The sequence below is a fragment of the Erythranthe guttata genome, chromosome 14, assembly GCF_056151865.1.
Source record: "Erythranthe guttata isolate IM_541 chromosome 14, IM_541, whole genome shotgun sequence".
Lineage (NCBI taxonomy): Eukaryota > Viridiplantae > Streptophyta > Magnoliopsida > Lamiales > Phrymaceae > Erythranthe > Erythranthe guttata.
This window is the reverse complement of record NC_142546.1, coordinates 18677642-18699734: the sequence shown is the minus strand read 5'-3', so window position 1 is coordinate 18699734 and position 22093 is coordinate 18677642. Positions and strand designations below refer to the sequence as shown.

General features: G+C 32.9%; 2 protein-coding genes across 3 annotated transcripts; both read right to left on the bottom strand.

Annotated features, from left to right (window-relative positions):
- Positions 1–2232: 2232 nt before the first annotated feature.
- On the bottom strand, positions 2233–2847 carry LOC148765356 (uncharacterized). The gene has a single exon (XM_088812767.1). It carries the CDS (start codon positions 2845–2847, stop codon positions 2233–2235), a length of 615 nt encoding a protein of 204 aa, XP_088668893.1.
- A 10875-nt stretch (positions 2848–13722) lies between these two features.
- LOC105952584 (Chaperone DnaJ-domain superfamily protein) lies at positions 13723–15442 on the bottom strand. 2 transcript variants are annotated; one of them, XM_012976149.2, is made up of 5 exons: positions 14968–15442; positions 14760–14853; positions 14579–14646; positions 14171–14230; positions 13723–14081 (listed from the first exon to the last, which is right to left on the bottom strand). In XM_012976149.2, exons 1-5 carry the CDS (start codon positions 15079–15081, stop codon positions 13914–13916), a joined length of 504 nt encoding a protein of 167 aa, XP_012831603.1. In that variant the 5' UTR covers positions 15082–15442; the 3' UTR covers positions 13723–13913. The 2 variants fall into 2 exon arrangements, with proteins under 2 accessions (XP_012831603.1, XP_012831604.1); XM_012976150.2 differs by having other exon boundaries at positions 13723–14078; positions 14968–15293.
- Between the last annotated feature and the right edge of the window lie 6651 nt (positions 15443–22093).

The window sequence follows — 22093 nt, the reverse complement described above, 5'->3', positions numbered from 1 at the left end:
TGACCGGCTGGAAAAAAATTCAGAAAAAAAAAATTTCAAAAAAAAAAAAGTCAACGCCATTGAGCCGCCCGGTCAACGCCAGAATTTGGCCGGAAAAAAAATTAATTTCTAAAAAAATATTATTGTTTTCAAAAAATTATTAAAATGGGGTTAATGTGATATATTTGTTTAAATTCGGGGTCAATGTGTAATATTGAGTAAGTTAGAGTATAATGGATGAAATTGATAAAAATTATATTATGGAGGGTATTTTAGACTAATGAGATGGGAATGGGTTTTTGAACGGTCTATTAGCCATAACCCCCTCTAGTGTTTTTTTAATAAGAGGGGATCCAATCATATTTTCAATATCCAATCATAACCCCCTCTAGTGTTTTTTTTAGTAATGTTCGAAAATAGCCATCTGGAAGTTATATTTTTATTAAACAAAAATTACACACAAAATTCGGAGATTTGAGATCGCTGCAATCGTGCTGATTAGATCCCCAAAATCTCGCTCCCCAAATTTTTTCCATAAACCCCCACCTGCAAAACCTAAATCGCCTAAACGACTACATCAGCGACATAATCTATGGCCGAAACAATCGATTCCTACCAAAACTCTAAATTCCATCAACAAAATTTCTGAAAACATCTAAATTGGGAAGTTTCTTAGGGCAAAAAAATAGTCGAAGTTGCTACAAAATTAGCAAAATTCTTGAAGCTGTGGACAACAAGTCAACGCAATTGGTTAATGAAAACGATGTCTGCGAGCAATAAGTATCCCAATTGAAACAGTCATATTCATTAACATCCTATCCTATCTTGGATTCTATCAAACAACACAATTTAATGTGTTTGTTTTAAAAAAAAATTATGTACAGGAGAACGTAAGACAAAAGCATTGAAAGACATTCGGCAAACCGACGCAGGTAATTAATTTGTTATTCTTGTAGGAATTAGTGGGCATTTGCATGTACAACCTGTTCAGACAAAATAGTCAATTTCGCTCGATATGCTGTGAAATAAGTTGAATGCAATCTACAAATCGTTGGCTCTTTGTGTTGATTGTTCTTGGCTTATGTGTGTAAAAATCTTTAAATAGACTATGTTGTAAAAATAGTTGCTTTTAAATTAGCTAATTTAGACATAATTGAATGTAGAATAGATGTTTGTTTAAATAGTTCATTAAAATTAGTTGATTGTGAAAAGACTGAATTTGGATTTGCTTATGTTGGAAATTAATATATTTTAAAATAGTTGATTTCTACAAATAGTTGTATTATAGGTACTTAATGCCCCATTCTCCATATTAGTATACCAGGAAATAGATATCAAGATCACTAGGCATTACTTGTGCTGGACAAATTTCATGGGGATTGGATATTCTACAATTTTATGCGCCATCGCTCCAATGATTGTTATCTTGCTGAAGCAATGGAGCTGGTAATTTTTTCATTTGTCATTGTCTTTTTTCTACATTTTAAATTACAAGATAGTACACATTTAACTTACATACTGTACACTTCCATAATTTTTTTTTTTGGGAAAAACAGCAGATCATCACAAACTCGTACTCGTATGTCCAAACGAGAAAGTCGTTTCACTCACTGAAGCGCCACAACAAAAGGATGATAGTGTTGATTGCGGTGTGATGGTTTTATATATCGTAAAGAAACTTTTCGAGCAACAACCAATCACAAAGGACAAAACTGAATCGGAATACCCATCAATGCGAACTGAAATTGTGAAAACATTTCTACATTGGGAAAGCAATTACTAGATTAATTTGAGCAAAAACAACGCTTGATATTTTAGTTTAATGCAGTTATAAACTTACGTAAAATGTTTTTTTTTTTGGTATTTTATCTTGACGTATTATTACTTTTGAGCAAACTGTTTTTGATGCAATTGTCTTTCATGAATCTAGAACCGTAAGATACTTTTGGTAATAGTGGTTATGACGGTGTTTAATTTTTGTAGTGGGTGATATCTTTTTTATAATAGATGTTCATTTGTTAATTGTATGCATTTGTTGTTATTGAAATTCATAAACATGTGCTATAATTTAAAGGCATAAGCATAAGGATTTTGAAAAAACAACTATTTTTCTAAAACCAACTATTTCATAGTTCACATATTATGACAAAGGGTACGTTAGTAATCGATCTACGTATTATACACCTAATATTCATCTATACATTATAAGAACAACTACTTTTTTTTTTTTTGAGAAAAACATAAAGAATTTTATTAGGCTATATTAGCCAAATCCAAATGCAAAGTATGGTCTTCAAAACAACCAGAATCATAATTCTTCACAATAGTGTGGACAAGAAGATTCCCCGAACGCTTTACAAAAGTAAAAGTACAGAGATCAAATTCTCTATAAATAATAAGATTTTCTTCAATTAAAGCACCATAAGAAGAATCGGACGATAGATTATCCTGAAGGATGTTGATTACTCGTAAGTTGTCACCTTCCATCATTATAGATCCATACCCCATTTCCTTTGCCTTTGAAAGAGCATGCAGGGTTGCATGCGCCTCTCCGTCAATCACTCTTGGTCTCCCGGTAATCCAATTCACACTCCACCATAGGCATCTTCCTCGATGGTCCCTAGCAACGTTTGCTATGACATAGTAGCTTTTGCTCTTAGGGAAAGCCGCATCGAAGTTAATTTTCACAATTCCCGGTTCCGGAGGATTCCAATTCGCCGGAAGCATAGGTGTCTTCATTGGATGAACTTTAATCTGCCCTTGCTGGTAAGTCAAAAGATAGCTCGAACACCACTGTACAATTTCACTTAACGAAGACTCAGGTTCACCATGCAACTCATCATTCCGCCATTGCCAGAGCTTCCACATCTCTGTCACCGCCAATGGGAGAGTTTTCATGTCAAGGTGCTGGTGCAGAAATTCAATCCAGCCCCACACCGATGCGATTCCAGTAAAGTTTGTTAACCCGAGTGGAGGCTGCTTCCAAATCTCGCCCACTCTCCAACAGAAAATAACCGAGTGTAAACTCGTTTCAATTTTAACCCCACATCTAGGACAATATGGGTCAGTAGCAATTTTCCGACGGAAAAGAGCAACTTTGGTCGGCAAGACGTCCCAGCAGAAGCGCCAAATAAAAATCCTTATCTTCGGAGGGATCGGTAAGTTCCACAAAAGTTTCTAATTTAGCTCAATGGTCCCACTTGTCGATTGTCCCACTTGTCGATTCCTTATTCCTCAAACGGCTAGGCTGCATGTTGACACTATTGGAGAATAAGCTATGGTAGCACGATTTCACCGAGAAACGTCCATTATTTGACCATCTCCATATCCACCTATCTTCAACCCAAGAATTGCCTAACGAAACTGCCAAGATGCGTTCTTTATCGATTGACCAAAACCATGTATCAAGTGAGCCGACATCTCATGTTCGAGTCATCGGGTCAATGAGATCAGCGACCTTGTACGGGAAAGAGGAGAAGGTTGGACGCTTTGTAAGAATATTCCGGCACCCATCATCTGCGGGCCGAGGGTCCGCCCATATGAATGTGGTTGCTCCATCTCCGATCCTCCTTCGAAGGCCTAACTGCAAGGCTGCTCTAGCTAACCAAATACTTCTTCACGTCGCCGACGGCGTATGTAGATGTGGGAGCACCGCACGAGCTTCCGCTAGTCTTATTATTCTTTGCATGTAATGGTAAATGCACATGTTCTCCTTCTCTCGTTGACGCGGCCCTCAACCATGTACCATATGGAAGATCACTTCCAAGGTCTACAAATGTATCTTCGTAACGGGTCAGGCAACGAGATTCTCCGTGTCCAATAACCCCACATAAGAAGCAAAAGTTTGGAAGACGTCCGTAAGTGAATGAAATCCAAACTTTTGATCCATTCACGCAACAGAGGGAGTCTTTAATTTATTGTTTAAGTCTTAATATTGTGATTGTAAAACTAAAATAGTGAATATTGGTTTTTTTTCAGATCCTCGTGGATGTAGGGTACAATTGTATCCGAACCACATTAAATTTGTGTCTCGTTTATTTCTGTTTTTACAAACTGTTTCACGAACTGTTGCAACCCTTCACGCAACAGTAACGAAAAACTGAATCTGACACAAATAAATTCTAACACATAGTTTTCAGATGCACTGACAAAAAATCTGTGCAAGTCAAATTTAATCGTCGTCTCAAATTTCTCCTTTTGGATTGTTTTCGCCTTTTTGGACAAAATCCAAATATTTTTCACACTCAAAAATTTGCGTGCCCTGTGTGTGTTTTGTGTGTGCTATGCTATGTATGTGCATATATTTTGTGAGCAGACTGCACAGTGTATGTGCATATTTTGATTATGAAATTTGTATTTTGTGTATGAATATTGTGGAGATGTGCCAGGTCTGATTTACAGAATTGTTGAACTTTCGATTTATAGCATATTTTGTTTTTGCTACAGAACATATCAATAAGGGATAGGTTACAAGATCCGCTTCAACACGTACTCGGTGTATTGCATATCGTAACTTTAATTCCTTATAGCCGTGAATATATCATAAACGCAACACTAAGTAATGGTCGAGTCGGCATGGCTGTTATTTTGGATGCAATAATGACCCCTGCCGACGTTAAACCAGAGGTATGATCTCGATTCTTAATTATTATTACATTCCTTTTTTTCGGTTTGCTAAATTCCCAATTACTGCACATTTCTTGTGACAAATATGTTCAAAGGTTGTTGAGCCGGCGCTGCATCTTTTGGTAAATCTCGTCTGCCCTTCTCAATCGATCATCGACGAATCAAATGCAGCCATCATGCCACATCAGCAAGCTTCCTCTGAACGAGAGAAGCTAGAACAAGGATATCGACAAGCTTGAAAAGTTGTTCATGCAAACAAGGGAATAAAAGATTTTTAAAAAATGCACAAGAGCCGCCATTGTCATTCACTTCAGTTTTACCGATGAAGCGAAAGCTGAACGAGACTGCACCACCTGGAAGACGAGTCAAGCCCAATTACGACTTTACCCCCGAGAGGATCACGTTACATTCACTCGTCATTCAGTATTTGAAGCAGCAACACACGACCAATGCTCAGCTCCAATGACGACTTTGCCCCCACTTTCATTCTTGCACCATCATTCCTTCCCGGAGCCAAAACAGTGCCCCAATTCTTCTTCTAATGTGACAACAAGGATCGGCGCACGTGAATATACATTGATCTCTTTATTATCTTATGATGGATTTATTTGGTTATAACTGAAGTAGCTTTTTGTCGATCTAATCTAATCGCTAACTATCAACGGAAAAAACCGAAAAAATGGAGCTCCAATTAAGTGTAGATGTTAATTAACGAACTACCTAAAAGAAACATAATTTACCGACCGCAACTTTCCCGCGTTCTCTTAGCTCGTCTTTTCGACATTTGTGGAGCACGTGTCTCGTTCTTGTAGGTACATAGATAGGAACACGTGGCGTTTTCGAAAGAGAGTTTCTACATTTTCGATTATTTACTTCCATTTAAGGGGATTAATGACAAATGATTTTTGTGGGGTTCGAGAAAATAGTTGGTCGATGTCATATTTATGTTCGTTTTAAGTTTATGTGCCTTTTTAATTTACTTTTCAACGTAACTGCTAACATAAAAAAAAAAAAAAGAGTGGATAAACACACATATAAATCTAGTTTTACGTACTTTCCTCTTCATGCTGGAGAACGACGCATTTTTCCAGTTGATATCGTCAAAAATTCTAACCGATAGAAGATATTCTGTCTCGGCAAAGGCAGCCATCGCAAGGCTTGTTTTCAGTTGTTTGCCGAGTTGGTTGGTAAGTGTACAATATTTTGAATGCAATCAATTTTTTTTGTACTTCTTTTTTTTCTTTCTTTTTTTTTACAATGTATATTTATAACTTTTTAACGCATTGGATACAATATAAGCTTGAAGACGATGTTCTAGATATAATTGGAGGTTGGGTGATGGATGAGACACCCAATACATTGGAATTAGAGACGTTGCGAACATATTCAATCGGAGCTCTTTCGAGAGTTTTTACTCTATGCTTCGTTTGGTATGGTCTTAATCCATTTTTATTTATTTTTTAATTATCCGTTACGTTTTTATCATGCGTTCGACGTGCTCATGTTTGTTATAACATTTTCCCTTGGACTTCAGCGACATCAAACTAGCAGAACGTTTCTTAACGTCTGGATTGCCAGCTAAGCTAATGCAAATACTACACATTGAGGTTTTGTGCGCGACAAGTAGCACAAGTGAAATGAAGGCTAGTTTATTGAAAGTCGGAAATAAGGACATCACAGATTCTGACAAAATATGTGCAAGTACAAATGCAATCGTCATCTCGAAATTCTCTTTGTGGATTGTTTTCGCCTTTTTGGACAAAATCCAAATATTTTTCACACTCGAAAATTTGCGTGCCCTGTGTGTGTTTTGTGTGCTCTATGTATGTGCATATATTTCGTGAGCAGACTGTGCAGTGTATGTGCATATTTTGATTATAAAATATGTATTTTGTGTATGAATATTGTGGTGTGGAGATGTGCCAGGTCTGATTTCAGGATTGTTGAAATTTCCATTTTCTGCATGTATATTTATTTTTTTAGTATATATATATATATATAATTTTTTTGTTTTTTCTACATAACATATCAATAAGGATAGGTTACAAGATTCGCTTCAACTCGTACTCGGTGTATTGCATATCGTAACTTTAATTCCTTATAGCCGTGAAATTATCATAACCGCAACACTAAGTAATGGTCGAGTCGGCATGGCTGTTATTTTGGATGCAATAATGACCCCTGCCGACGTTAAACCAGAGGTATGATCTTGATTCTTAATTATTATTACATTCCTTTTTTTCGGTTTGCTAAATTCCCAATTACTGCACATTTCTTGTGACAAATATGTTCAAAGGTTGTTGAGGCGGCGCTGCATCTGTTGGTAAATCTCGTATGCCCTTCTAAATCGATCATCGACGAATCAAATGCAGCCATTGTGCCACATCAGCAAGCTTCCTCTGAAGCTAGAACAAGGATATCGACAAGCTAGAAAAGTTGTTCATGCAAACAAGGGAATAAAAGATTTTTTCAAAAATGCACTAGAGCCGCCATTGTCATTCACTTCAGTTTTACCGATGAAGCGGAAGCTGAACGAGACTGCAACCACCTGGAAGACGAGTCAAGCCCAATTACGACTTCACCCCCGAGGGAATCACGTTACATTCACTCGTCATTCAGTATTTGAAGCAGCAACACGACCAATGCTTGGCTCCAATTACGACTTTGCCCCCACTTTCACTCTTGCACCATCATTCCTTCCCGGAGCCAAAACAGTGCCCCAATTCTTCTTCTAATGTGACAACAAGGATCGGCGCACGTGAATATACATTGATCTCTTTATTATCTTATGATGGATTTATTTGGTTATAACTGAAGTAGCTTTTTGTCGATCTAATCTAATCGCTAACTATCAACGGAAAAAACCGAAAAAATGGAGCTCCAATTAAGTGTAGATGTTAATTAACGAACTACCTAAAAGAAACATAATTTACCGACCGCAACTTTCCCGCGTTCTCTTAGCTCGTCTTTTCGACATTTGTGGAGCACGTGTCTCGTTCTTGTAGGTACATAGATAGGAACACGTGGCGTTTTCGAAAGAGAGTTTCTACATTTTCGATTATTTACTTCCATTTAAGGGGATTAATGACAAATGATTTTTGTGGGGTTCGAGAAAATAGTTGGTCGATGTCATATTTATGTTCGTTTTAAGTTTATGTGCCTTTTTAATTTACTTTTCAACGTAACTGCTAACATAAAAAAAAAAAGAGTGGATAAACACACATATAAATCTAGTTTTACGTACTTTCCTCTTCATGCAGGAGAACGACGCATTTTTCCAGTTGATATCGTCAAAAATTCTAACCGATAGAAGATATTCTGTCTCGGCAAAGGCAGCCATCGCAAGGCTTGTTTTCAGTTGTTTGCCGAGTTGGTTGGTAAGTGTACAATATTTTGAATGCAATCAATTTTTTTTGTACTTCTTTTTTTTCTTTCTTTTTTTTTACAATGTATATTTATAACTTTTTAACGCATTGGATACAATATAAGCTTGAAGACGATGTTCTAGATATAATCGGAGGTTGGGTGATGGATGAGACACCCAATACATTGGAATTAGAGACGTTGCGAACATATTCAATCGGAGCTCTTTCGAGAGTTTTTACTCTATGCTTCGTTTGGTATGGTCTTAATCCATTTTTATTTATTTTTTAATTATCCGTTACGTTTTTATCATGCGTTCGACGTGCTCATGTTTGTTATAACATTTTCCCTTGGACTTCAGCGACATCAAACTAGCAGAACGTTTCTTAACGTCTGGATTGCCAGCTAAGCTAATGCAAATACTACACATTGAGGTTTTGTGCGCGACAAGTAGCACAAGTGAAATGAAGGCTAGTTTATTGAAAGTCGGAAATAAGGACATCACAGATTCTGACAAAATATGTGCAAGTACAAATGCAATCGTCATCTCGAATTTCTCTTTGTGGATTGTTTTCGCCTTTTTGGACAAAATCCAAATATTTTTCACACTCGAAAATTTGCGTGCCCTGTGTGTGTTTTGTGTGCTCTATGTATGTGCATATATTTCGTGAGCAGACTGTGCAGTGTATGTGCATATTTTGATTATAAAATATGTATTTTGTGTATGAATATTGTGGTGTGGAGATGTGCCAGGTCTGATTTCAGGATTGTTGAAATTTCCATTTTCTGCATGTATATTTATTTTTTTAGTATATATATATATATATATATATATATATATATATATATATATATATATATATATATATATATATATATATATATATATATATATATATATATATATATATATATATAATTTTTTTGTTTTTTCTACATAACATATCAATAAGGATAGGTTACAAGATTCGCTTCAACTCGTACTCGGTGTATTGCATATCGTAACTTTAATTCCTTATAGCCGTGAAATTATCATAACCGCAACACTAAGTAATGGTCGAGTCGGCATGGCTGTTATTTTGGATGCAATAATGACCCCTGCCGACGTTAAACCAGAGGTATGATCTTGATTCTTAATTATTATTACATTCCTTTTTTTCGGTTTGCTAAATTCCCAATTACTGCACATTTCTTGTGACAAATATGTTCAAAGGTTGTTGAGGCGGCGCTGCATCTGTTGGTAAATCTCGTATGCCCTTCTAAATCGATCATCGACGAATCAAATGCAGCCATTGTGCCACATCAGCAAGCTTCCTCTGAAGCTAGAACAAGGATATCGACAAGCTAGAAAAGTTGTTCATGCAAACAAGGGAATAAAAGATTTTTTCAAAAATGCACTAGAGCCGCCATTGTCATTCACTTCAGTTTTACCGATGAAGCGGAAGCTGAACGAGACTGCAACCACCTGGAAGACGAGTCAAGCCCAATTACGACTTCACCCCCGAGGGAATCACGTTACATTCACTCGTCATTCAGTATTTGAAGCAGCAACACGACCAATGCTTGGCTCCAATTACGACTTTGCCCCCACTTTCACTCTTGCACCATCATTCCTTCCCGGAGCCAAAACAGTGCCCCAATTCTTCTTCTAATGTGACAACAAGGATCGGCGCACGTGAATATACATTGATCTCTTTATTATCTTATGATGGATTTATTTGGTTATAACTGAAGTAGCTTTTTGTCGATCTAATCTAATCGCTAACTATCAACGGAAAAAACCGAAAAAATGGAGCTCCAATTAAGTGTAGATGTTAATTAACGAACTACCTAAAAGAAACATAATTTACCGACCGCAACTTTCCCGCGTTCTCTTAGCTCGTCTTTTCGACATTTGTGGAGCACGTGTCTCGTTCTTGTAGGTACATAGATAGGAACACGTGGCGTTTTCGAAAGAGAGTTTCTACATTTTCGATTATTTACTTCCATTTAAGGGGATTAATGACAAATGATTTTTGTGGGGTTCGAGAAAATAGTTGGTCGATGTCATATTTATGTTCGTTTTAAGTTTATGTGCCTTTTTAATTTACTTTTCAACGTAACTGCTAACATAAAAAAAAAAAAAAGAGTGGATAAACACACATATAAATCTAGTTTTACGTACTTTCCTCTTCATGCTGGAGAACGACGCATTTTTCCAGTTGATATCGTCAAAAATTCTAACCGATAGAAGATATTCTGTCTCGGCAAAGGCAGCCATCGCAAGGCTTGTTTTCAGTTGTTTGCCGAGTTGGTTGGTAAGTGTACAATATTTTGAATGCAATCAATTTTTTTTGTACTTCTTTTTTTTCTTTCTTTTTTTTTACAATGTATATTTATAACTTTTTAACGCATTGGATACAATATAAGCTTGAAGACGATGTTCTAGATATAATCGGAGGTTGGGTGATGGATGAGACACCCAATACATTGGAATTAGAGACGTTGCGAACATATTCAATCGGAGCTCTTTCGAGAGTTTTTACTCTATGCTTCGTTTGGTATGGTCTTAATCCATTTTTATTTATTTTTTAATTATCCGTTACGTTTTTATCATGCGTTCGACGTGCTCATGTTTGTTATAACATTTTCCCTTGGACTTCAGCGACATCAAACTAGCAGAACGTTTCTTAACGTCTGGATTGCCAACTAAGCTAATGCAAATACTACACATTGAGGTTTTGTGCGCGACAAGTAGCACAAGTGAAATGAAGGCTAGTTTATTGAAAGTCGGAAATAAGGACATCACAGATTCTGACAAAATATGTGCAAGTACAAATGCAATCGTCATCTCGAATTTCTCTTTGTGGATTGTTTTCGCCTTTTTGGACAAAATCCAAATATTTTTCACACTCGAAAATTTGCGTGCCCTGTGTGTGTTTTGTGTGCTCTATGTATGTGCATATATTTCGTGAGCAGACTGCGCAGTGTATGTGCATATTTTGATTATAAAATATGTATTTTGTGTATGAATATTGTGGTGTGGAGATGTGCCAGGTCTGATTTCAGGATTGTTGAAATTTCCATTTTCTGCATGTATATTTATTCTTTTAGTATATATATAAATATATATATATATATATATATATATATATATATATATATAATATATATATATATATATATATATATATATATATATATATATATATATATATATATATATATATATATATATATATATATATATATATATATATATATATAATTTTTTTGTTTTTTCTACATAACATATCAATAAGGATAGGTTACAAGATTCGCTTCAACTCGTACTCGGTGTATTGCATATCGTAACTTTAATTCCTTATAGCCGTGAAATTATCATAACCGCAACACTAAGTAATGGTCGAGTCGGCATGGCTGTTATTTTGGATGCAATAATGACCCCTGCCGACGTTAAACCAGAGGTATGATCTTGATTCTTAATTATTATTACATTCCTTTTTTTCGGTTTGCTAAATTCCCAATTACTGCACATTTCTTGTGACAAATATGTTCAAAGGTTGTTGAGGCGGCGCTGCATCTGTTGGTAAATCTCGTATGCCCTTCTAAATCGATCATCGACGAATCAAATGCAGCCATTGTGCCACATCAGCAAGCTTCCTCTGAAGCTAGAACAAGGATATCGACAAGCTAGAAAAGTTGTTCATGCAAACAAGGGAATAAAAGATTTTTTCAAAAATGCACAAGAGCCGCCATTGTCATTCACTTCAGTTTTACCGATGAAGCGGAAGCTGAACGAGACTGCAACCACCTGGAAGACGAGTCAAGCCCAATTACGACTTCACCCCCGAGGGAATCACGTTACATTCACTCGTCATTCAGTATTTGAAGCAGCAACACGACCAATGCTTGGCTCCAATTACGACTTTGCCCCCACTTTCACTCTTGCACCATCATTCCTTCCCGGAGCCAAAACAGTGCCCCAATTCTTCTTCTATTGTGACAACAAGGATCGGCGCACCTGAATATACATTGATCTCTTTATTATCTTATGATGGATTTATTTGGTTATAACTGAAGTAGCTTTTTGTCGATCTAATTTAATCGCTAATTTTAAATGGAAAAAACCGGAAAAATGGAACTCCAATTAAGTATAGATCTTAATTAACGAACTACCTAAAAGAAATATAATTTACCAACTGCAACTTTCCCGCGTTCTCTTAGCTCGTCTTTTTGACATTTGTGGAGCACATGTCTCGTTCTTGTAGGTACATAGATAGGAACACGTGGCATTTCGAAAGAGAGTTTCTACATTTTCGATTATTTACTTCCATTTAAAGGGGATTTATGACAAAGTATTTTTGTGGGGTTCGAGAAAATAGTCGGCCGACGTCATATTTATGTTCGTTTTAAGTTTATGTGCCATTTTTATTTACTTTTCAACGTAAATACTAACATAAAAAAAAGGAAATAAAGAGTGGATAAACGACACATATAAAAAAGTTTTCGAATGCGTAAATGCCTACTTTGTCGCCTATAGGAGTACAAGTGAAAAACCTTCCTCTTTTGTGTTTACCTGTCTCAGTTGATTCTGTAAAAATAATTTTATGTAATAGTTGTTTTTCAGTAAACAAAAAAGCCAAAAAAATAGTTGTTTCGGAAAAAAAAAAAGGCAAAAAAAAAAAAACTGAAAATTAAAATTAAGAAAAATGAAATAAAAAAAATCGAAATTATTGTCGATGTCAGAAATATTGTATTTGGTTTCGGAATTTTTATAGTTGATTCTAAACAAAAAAACTGAAATTAAAAAAAAAATAGAAAAAGAAAACCAAAAGAAAAATATTTTTTAAAGTTATTATTGTTAGTTTTTAAATAAACTAATAAGAAAACGAAATTATTTTTAAATTATATATAAAAAAAAATTAAAGTAGTGGATAATGTGGAGTGAATAATGGGGAGTGTAAATTTTGGGATAAATGAGGAAGTGGGTAACCACTAATAAGTGAAAAATGGCTGGACCGATCCTTATAAAAAAAAAAAGGGTAAAGGGATTCTCACTAATAGCCCCTATATATTAAGCATTAATAGATATGAAAATAATAACTAAGAACGGATTTTGTGGATCTAAAATTTAAGGGATCTTAAGATACAAGTCTCTGTTCACAATCCTTATCAGAACTAAATGACAAGTCCAACTAAACATTTTATTTAGGTCATTTGTAAATTTCATTTTAAAAATGCCCCCCCACACATAAAAAATAAAATATGCACCAAGTAATATTTAAATTGTATTTATCATTTTTCATTATGCATTTACACATTTTGATTTTTGCATCTAGCATTTTTGTTATTATTTTTTCCCGTAAAACATGTTTTTTTTTTTTTTTTTTGTATTTTCATATTTGTTTTCCTTTTTTTTCTACCTAGTGTTGAAAATTATGATTCTTTTTTTTATTTTATTTTATTTTTTTTTTTTTCGGCCGTAGCCATCTATAGAAACCCGTAAAAAAACCGTAGTAGTCCGTAGTCACGTATAGAATATAGACACTCGTTCGATACTGTAGGAATCCGTAGTCACATATTCTCAAACTAGGACAATTTTGTCATTAATGTATTTAATTATAGGAAAATAATTTTATCGAATCTCTCGAGGTCCAGTTAGTACTCTGCCAATTAGCCATGACAAAATTATTTTAGCAGAATGCCCGAAAAATAATAGAACTAACCAAACATCAAACTGAACCTTATTATTTAACTAATATTAGCTAATCATTTGAGACTCAAGTCTTAAAAATTTCATTGAGATGCCCTAAGCATGAGATACATATTCGGTCGAAAGAAGAGAGTTCATTATACAACGAGAATAGGTTGACGGCAAAGTTTTACAGGCACCAAACTACCAGACACATTACCAAATCTACAATTAAGGGCAAATGATGAATACAATGGAAATAAAAGAAACGTCAAACGCAGGCATTGCGCTTGTGTGTAGCAGCCCCTGCATTGCTCCCACTGTCGCATGTCCGTCTCCGTATCACTTGTTCATCACTCTCATGTATCATATCCGCCACATCATCACCGAACAGTTCGACAAATGTTTTCTGCAGATCCTCTAAGCTTTCTTCCTTCTTCTAATCAAAACAAATTTTTAATATTTAGAATTATGCGGTGTTACTTAAATTTAATATCGCACCATTTGAAATGGAAAGATATTCCGTACCTCACTCCCCACATTCTGCTCCATCATATTCATCAAATCGTGCAAGAAGTCCCCCATACCCTGATTGCCATATTTGCATATTTAATTTTCAAACAAGTGAAATAAATTTCATTGTTTACAATCGTTTGCACACTATCAATTATCAATTAAATTATTTCAATGATACCTAAATATAAAGGAACTCAATTATAGATGATAAATATGTATTTAAGAGTTTTCCTAGCATATCCAATGTTATGTCCCGACTCCCGACAACACGAAAATAAAATATACACTAGATTCGAACAAGAAACGAATATTCAAATATTAGTTAAAGAATTAGTGTGTGGAAAAACAAAAAATTGGAGTGGCAGCAATAAATTTTAAAGAAAAATATATGAGATACTTAAGATCAATAAGGGGACGCACCTCGTCTTCTTCAAAGAGATCGAGAAATCCGGCATCATACATTGACCTTTTCCCCTTGTCAGACAATACTGCAGCAATTTTCAATCAAATTAATTACACACAACCAAACCCCCGAAATGCATCACAGTTTACTGAATTTTATTGAAATAAAAATTGATTAATATTTAAAATGTATATGAACCTGCATAGGCTTCTTGGATTTTCTGGAAGCAGCGTTTGGCTTCTCCGGCGGCGGCGGCGGAGGGGTTCTTCGCCCACCTGTCTGGATGCCATTTCTACCATCCAAATAAAAAAAAAAAAAGATTTTTTTTTTTAATAATAATTCAATCAAAATAAAAACAGAGGATGACGTCATCATTAAATAGAAAAATCATGATTGTTAAAATTACCAGAGCAAGCTTCCGGTAAGCGGAACGAATGTCTGAGAAGGAGGCGTCCTTATAAATCCCAAGCACAGAGTAGTAGCATTGAGATCGGATGTTGGATCCCCCCTCTCGATCCATACCCGTACCCGTACCCGTACCCGGTTAGTTAATTGATTGATTACGAGAATTGGAGAAACCAGGCGGAATTATAACAAGTACAAAGTTTTTTCATTATACGTTGAAGAAGAAATGGCGAATTAACAGAGGTGAAAATATCTGCGAAGAAAAGAGAGAGAGAGAGAGAGAGAGAAAATGGGAGTACGCCGCGGGGAAGCTTCGAGAAATGGGACAAGATATTTTTCTTGGTGGGGTTTGGAATTTGGGGCTCATGGCGACTGAAATTACGTCATCTGCCATTGCGTCTTTCAATTTCAATTAGGAAATAAACATTTTTTGAAATATTCCAAATCTTTTTCGGAAATCAAATAACACTTGTTATCTATATTATATATAAAACTAAGATACGCAATCAAAGTTTTCTAATTGAGGAGATTGAGTCCATAATATTTTATAAATTTCAAAATAACCCCACTTACCATATTCACCCATATTACTAATGAATTTATTTCACATTATTAGTTTTTAATTTTTTATCTCTCCTACATGTCAAAATGGTGTCTTTTTATTGGTTATTGATTTTCCTTTTTAATCCATTGCTTCATATTATAAAAAACGTAAATATATAAATGGACATTCCACTTAATTTGGGTTAATTAAATTTTATGCACAATATTATATTAATTGCTAAAAAAACCCAATTTTCAAATTTCATCTATCCTACATGGCAAAATAGTGTCTTTTTATTGGTTAATGAGTTTTTTTTATTATAATATTTTCATTAAAAAAATCGTGGGACTGAAATACAATTATGTTCCACCACATATATCACATATTATTATAAATTTCAAAATAACCCAACTTACCATATCACCCATAGTATTAATGAATTAATTTCACAATAATGATTTTTAAATTTTATTTCTCCTACATGTTTATTTTTAGGGATTTTTATGCAAAAGTCCCCAACCAAGCATGTTTATTATTCTAGGTATAGGGGACATATCTCTTTCACCAATAAGCCCATCCCTTTAATATTTATTATAACTAAAGGAAACATTCATGTATATCCCAATATTACCCTCAATCATTTATACCCAATTCTTAATTGTAATCCAAATTAATCAATTTTGTCCATAAAAGTTCAATTTTGACCACAAAAATTCAATTTTGACTTTTTTTTGGAGTATAATTTAATATGCTCCAATTTCATCCTTAACTTAATTTAATCTCAATTTGACACCAAATTTCACAAATTATTAAATTTTGACCCAAAATTTTTTTTTTTTTCAAAAAAATTTTTTTTTTCAAAAACTTTTTTTTGCCGCCGGTCTCCGGCGTTGACTTTTTAAACTTTTTTTTTTTTTTTTTTTTTTTTTTTTTTTTTCTTCCGGATTTTTTTTCCGGATTCCGGCGTTGACTTTTTTCTTTTTTTTTTTCTCTTTTCTTTTCTTCCGGATTTTTTCGCCGGTTTCCGGCGGTCTCTTTCTTTAGTGTTTTTTTAAGTTTTTTTTTTTTTGTTTGGTTTGTTTTGTTTTTCCACGCCCGCCGCTACACGTTGACCGTAATTGTGCTGTCACTGACAGTAATTTAGCGTAATTATACTGTCAATGATAGTTAATTAACGTAATTGTACTGCCGTTGACAGTAAATTAATGCAATATTATATTTTTTTATTTATTATTATTTTTTTATTTTTTTTTGATTTGTTGACAAGTCAACGTAATTATATTACTGTCGTTGACAGTAAAATAACTGTAAACACAATAATATTACTGTCAACAACATCAATATTATTATTTTTTTGGGGTGTTTGTTTTGTTCGAGTTATTCACGAAGTAACGTAATAATATTACTGTCTACTATTGTAATATTACTGTTGCTATAGTAATATTACTGTCACTCACAGTAATATTAATTCTTTTGGTTTTTTTTATTTTGTTTACATTTGTTGAACGGACAACATAGTAATATTACTTTATTATACAATAATAATGAATTTTGTTGTGTTAATATTAATGTGCTAGAGATTAATATAGCAATATCAATGTGTTAAACTATAGTTTAGTTAATTTTACTGTGTTTAACAGTAATATAGTTAATATTACTGTCATTCACAGCAATATTGCTGTTTAAACGGAAAATAAAGTTACAGAAAAAAAAAAATTAAAAAGTCAACGCCGGAGACCGGCGTTGACCGCCGGAATCCGGAAAAAAAATCCGGAAGAAAAAAAAAAAAAAAAAAAAAAAAAAAAAAAAAAAAAAATTAAAAAGTCAACGCCGGAATCCGGAAAAAAAATCCGGAAGGAAAAAAAAAAAAAAAAAAATTAAAAAGTCAACGCCGGAGACCGGCGGGAAAAAAAAGTTTTTGAAAAAAAAAAAATTTGTGAAAAAAAAAAGTTTTGGGTCAAAATTGAATAATTTGTGAAAGTTGGGGTCAAATTGAAGTTAAAGTAAGTTAATGATGAAATTGGAGCATATTAAAGTAAGAGGGGTTATTTTAGTCCTTTACATAAATCTGGACCATGTGTGGACTTATTGGTAAAGGAGAATATTGTCTGGATCTCTTTATGAATAAGTTCCCACTGATGGGCTTATTTGTAATATGCCCTTATTTTTAAAGTAGTATAGATAAAATAGGTAATTACATCAATTTATATTAATTACTTTTTTTGTTACCTTTTTTATATTCCCTAACTCTACTATAAATTAACATTCAACATGATGTACATTCTTCAACTTTTCCACATACTTTTTTTTTCTGTTTCGGAGATATGGAGAGAATTCTTGAAAATTAATTGCATTGGTATCACCTACATGCAATGGTATATTCATCATAGTCTCTTTTTTAGTGTAACAATGAGTTATTGCTTTATTTTGTATCTGATTTCTTCATTCAATTTTATATGTAGCCTTTAAAGAATGCTTTTGTTGAGGCTTCTCGGTTGACCGGATTGTCTACTATCAATATTCGATACGAGGAGGGAAATCATTTTCAAGTTGCGGTATCTTCGCGCCAAAAACATGGAAAAATGTATATGTTGTTGACTAAGGGTTGGACAGAGTTTTGTTACGCACATAACATGGTTTGCGGCAACACGTATTCTTTTTTTTTTAACCAATGGGATGATGTACTTGAGGTGTGGCACGACCCAGCCTTTCCAACGATATGATATGTCTTCGCCCTCCTTAAAGTTTTATTATTAATAATATGAGTTGCACCGATTTATAAATAATTTCCATTTTTTTAGTGTTTTTATTTATCATGTTGAAAGAGCATTGTATACCATTAACATAATTGTGCGCATCCACACGAAAACGAATACCCATAAGATAATTAAATAAATATGTAGAAACGATAAAACAATTATAATATATTACAAAAATAGTCACAATATATATCACGTATTTTTAAATAAAAGAATCCGTTAAATCAATAGAATCAATATACATATTTAAACAATAGATTCCGTTATTTTTATAAGCAATTTTAAATGTTCAAAAAGCATAAACATTATATATAATAGTGTGTAATTAACATGTTTGAAATTTATATTGTTTTTTCCCTAATCCGTTATATATATATATATATATATATATATATATATATATATATATATATATACTCTCCTATGTAGATATAGATATAGATATATAAAATCAATAAAATATGTATATACTTATTTTAACAATAGAATCCGTGTATAATATATTTAATTTTTATGGATATATTCAAACAATATAGATTTTATTTCATTTATACTAATTAATATCGATTTAATCTTTCATATTTATGTAGGTTATCTATAATTAATATAAATTACGCATATAAATATGTTCCTAATCGAAAATTATGCAGCTTATTTATAGGAAATTGCTTATGGATAGTTCATTACATGTAATATGAATAGTTATTAACTATAATATACTCTAATTATAGAACTATTAATTAATTATATTCCATTTACTATTATGATTTACGAAATAATAGAATCCGTATACACAATATATATATATATATATCCGTAACAATAGAAACATGTTTTTTTTATGAAGATGTTATCTTTTATATTTATGTAGGTGATCTAAATTTAATATAGATTAGGCATATAAATATATGCCTAATCGTAATTTATGTATTTTATTAATAGGAAATTGCTTAATTTTAGTTAATTACTTAATTACATGGAATATGAATATTTATTAACTATAATTTACTCTAATTTCGGTACTATTAAATATAATTGTATTTTATTTACTATAATTACGGAACTAAAATTTAGGAATTATAATTTTACTTCCATGATTGTATTTCATTTACTATGATTTAGGAATTATTAAATATCATCATATTATATATACACGGTTCATTTCATTGTTATTCTAAACTGCAGGATAATATTGTTCTCTCGATACTTCATCAGCCGACCATCGTTCTCTTTTTGTGAATCGTGAGTATAATATTATTTTAGAATAATCTTTTACCTTTTTATTTTTATTTTTTTTCATTCACGATACCCGAGCATATGAATTAATGTAACTTTATCATAAAGATTATATATTATACTTTATGCATATTTTGGAATATATATAATTCAAGAGTTGTTATCGTATATTCATCTTTTATTGTTTAATTTAATTCACTAACAAATTTTTAATTACGTGTATTAAACACATATAGATGTCAAGGCAAGTAGATCTCATTAGAAACTTGGGAGGTGAAAAAAAGTCTTGGAATCTCAAAATCCGTGTTTTGCACATTTGGGAACAGCCAAATTATTTTAAGAAAGATCTTCAAGACATGGAGATGGTATTCATTGATGAACAGGTGATTATTTTATTTTAAAACGTCAAATATGATTGTTAGGAAAATATATTTTTCACATTTGTTTTTTAATTACGCAGGGTGATACGGTGCAAGCTTCCATTAAGTATACACTGTTATACAGATTTGAGTCTAAGATCAAAGTGAACAGATGTTATGTAATGTCAAACCTATCTGCTTTTTTTAGTGTCAAGACCTAACAAGCATGCCTTGAATGACTATAGAGTCACTTTTGAATATACATCTACTGTGAGAGAAGTTGACGTTCCGTCCATTCCAATGTATTCATTTATGTTCACACCTTACGCAGATATACAACAAGCGTCAAACAACAATGAGTATACGATAGGTATTAAATTTTTCCATTGATGTTTTTCTTAATATTTAGCATTTATTTACTGGATGTATTCTTACAATTGTTTAATATTAATTGCAGATGTTATTGGTTCGCTTTTGTCGATAGGTTCATTGAATCACCTATCGGGTGGAACAAAACAAAACATTCCATTTGAACTTGAAGATATTGAGTATTTTCAAAAATAACTAAAATATATTTTTTTGGATTTTAAATCATTTATGTTTTCATGTGTTTTACATATCAATTATCATTTTATTTGTTATGCAAGTGGTTCGAAGGTCAACTGTTTGTTATGGGGAAAGTTTGCTGAATACATACTTCAACGAATTCAAGATATTGGTGTAGGGCCGTATATTGTTGTAATACAATTTGCAATGACTGAGATAAAGAATGGTATTAGTTTGTTCAATAATTTCTTTTATGCATCATGTATAATTAATGTTAGGGTCATTTATTACATTTCACTATTATTGTTATGTTTTCGTAGGTGAAGTTCAGGTATCTAACCATTGGCATTCATCACGCGTGCTTATAAATGAGGAAATACCTGCAATTAATGAGTTCAAATCGAGGTTACAATTGTATATTTAAATGCATTAATTATGTTTTTTTTAAAATTATTTTTTTCGTTACGATTTATTTGCATGTAACTTTTCATTTTAGTCTCATTCGGAGTAAACCAAATAGTGGTCAAGTGATAAGTCAAAAATCGTCGCAGTCTTCTTACTCGATGGAAGATGATTTCATACGTAAGACTGTCAGAAAAATTTTGGACGAACTGAGTGACACAAATGAGGTAATAACGATGTATTTGCTACATTATTTATTCGTACATTTTCAGTAAAATACTAATAGGAATCATTTATCAAAATTGATTATAACTATACTTAACTGATGTTTATTTTCACATTTTAGCCTGGCAAATATGTTGTATTGGCCACTATTAAGGGTCTTGTGAAAACATCAAAGTGGTGGTACAATGGTTGCATTAAGTGTAATAGATCTGCTAGACATGATTCAAAAATGTGGTATTGTCACGTTTGCATAGCTCATTGGCCTACTGCTAAGCCAACATATGTACTATTTTTTTTTTTTGGGTTAATTATATTACTATTCTACAAATACTTTTCATTCACATTTTGTTATTGTCTTTAGTTATAAAGTTGAAGTCATTGTCATGGACGATACAAATTCAGCTTCGATGATTGTATTTGGGAAAGAAGCTGAAAGGATGCTAGATATTCCTGTAGAAGTATTAATTCAAACAGTCCAAAACAGGGTACATTGATCAACCACTCATCCTTTTTTTTTATCTAAAATATATATTTTTTTAGAGTAATCAATTAATTTTGTATTTTTATCATTTATTTATTTTTAATGCTATGAAGGGAGAAGAACTTGTGGAGTATCCTATGGAACTTGAGGGGTTAATTGATCGAAGAATGTTATTCAAAATTGCTATCAAGGGTGATAATGTTGCCAATGAAGATCATAAAACGTACAATGTCCAAAAAGTTTGCACAGATGATGCTATCATTGCTTCATTTTTTAAGCATTACGAAATGGATGCGGTATTGATAATTAACTTTAATATAATTCTTTCTTTTTATTTTAATACGTGGTTTTGAATGTGTATGTATCTTATAATATTGCAGAAACATGATAATGGTTCATCGTCGCTGAGTGTCAATTATGACAACGATGGGTGTATCTTCTCATCAAAGGTTGACAATTTATTTTTGATTAATTGTTCATATGTTGCACTGCACGTAAGAGATGTTTCACAAATACACAAATATTTTACGTAATTCTTTGCTAATTTATAGGACTCTGGAACGTGTTCTAATTTT

What these genes read in the sequence shown, in the direction of transcription:
- LOC148765356 (XM_088812767.1), bottom strand. Translation starts at nt 2,847, where the DNA reads ATGTGGAAGCTCTGGCAATGGCGGAATGATGAGTTGCATGGTGAACCT.
- LOC105952584 (XM_012976149.2), bottom strand. Translation starts at nt 15,081, where the DNA reads ATGGATCGAGAGGGGGGATCCAACATCCGATCTCAATGCTACTACTCT. An exon ending in CTTACCGGAAGCTTGCTCTG is followed by an intron (nt 14,854 to 14,967) that starts GTAATTTTAACA and finishes TTTGGATGGTAG; the next exon opens with AAATGGCATCCAGACAGGTG. An exon ending in ATCTCTTTGAAGAAGACGAG is followed by an intron (nt 14,231 to 14,578) that starts GTGCGTCCCCTT and finishes TATGGCAATCAG; the next exon opens with GGTATGGGGGACTTCTTGCA.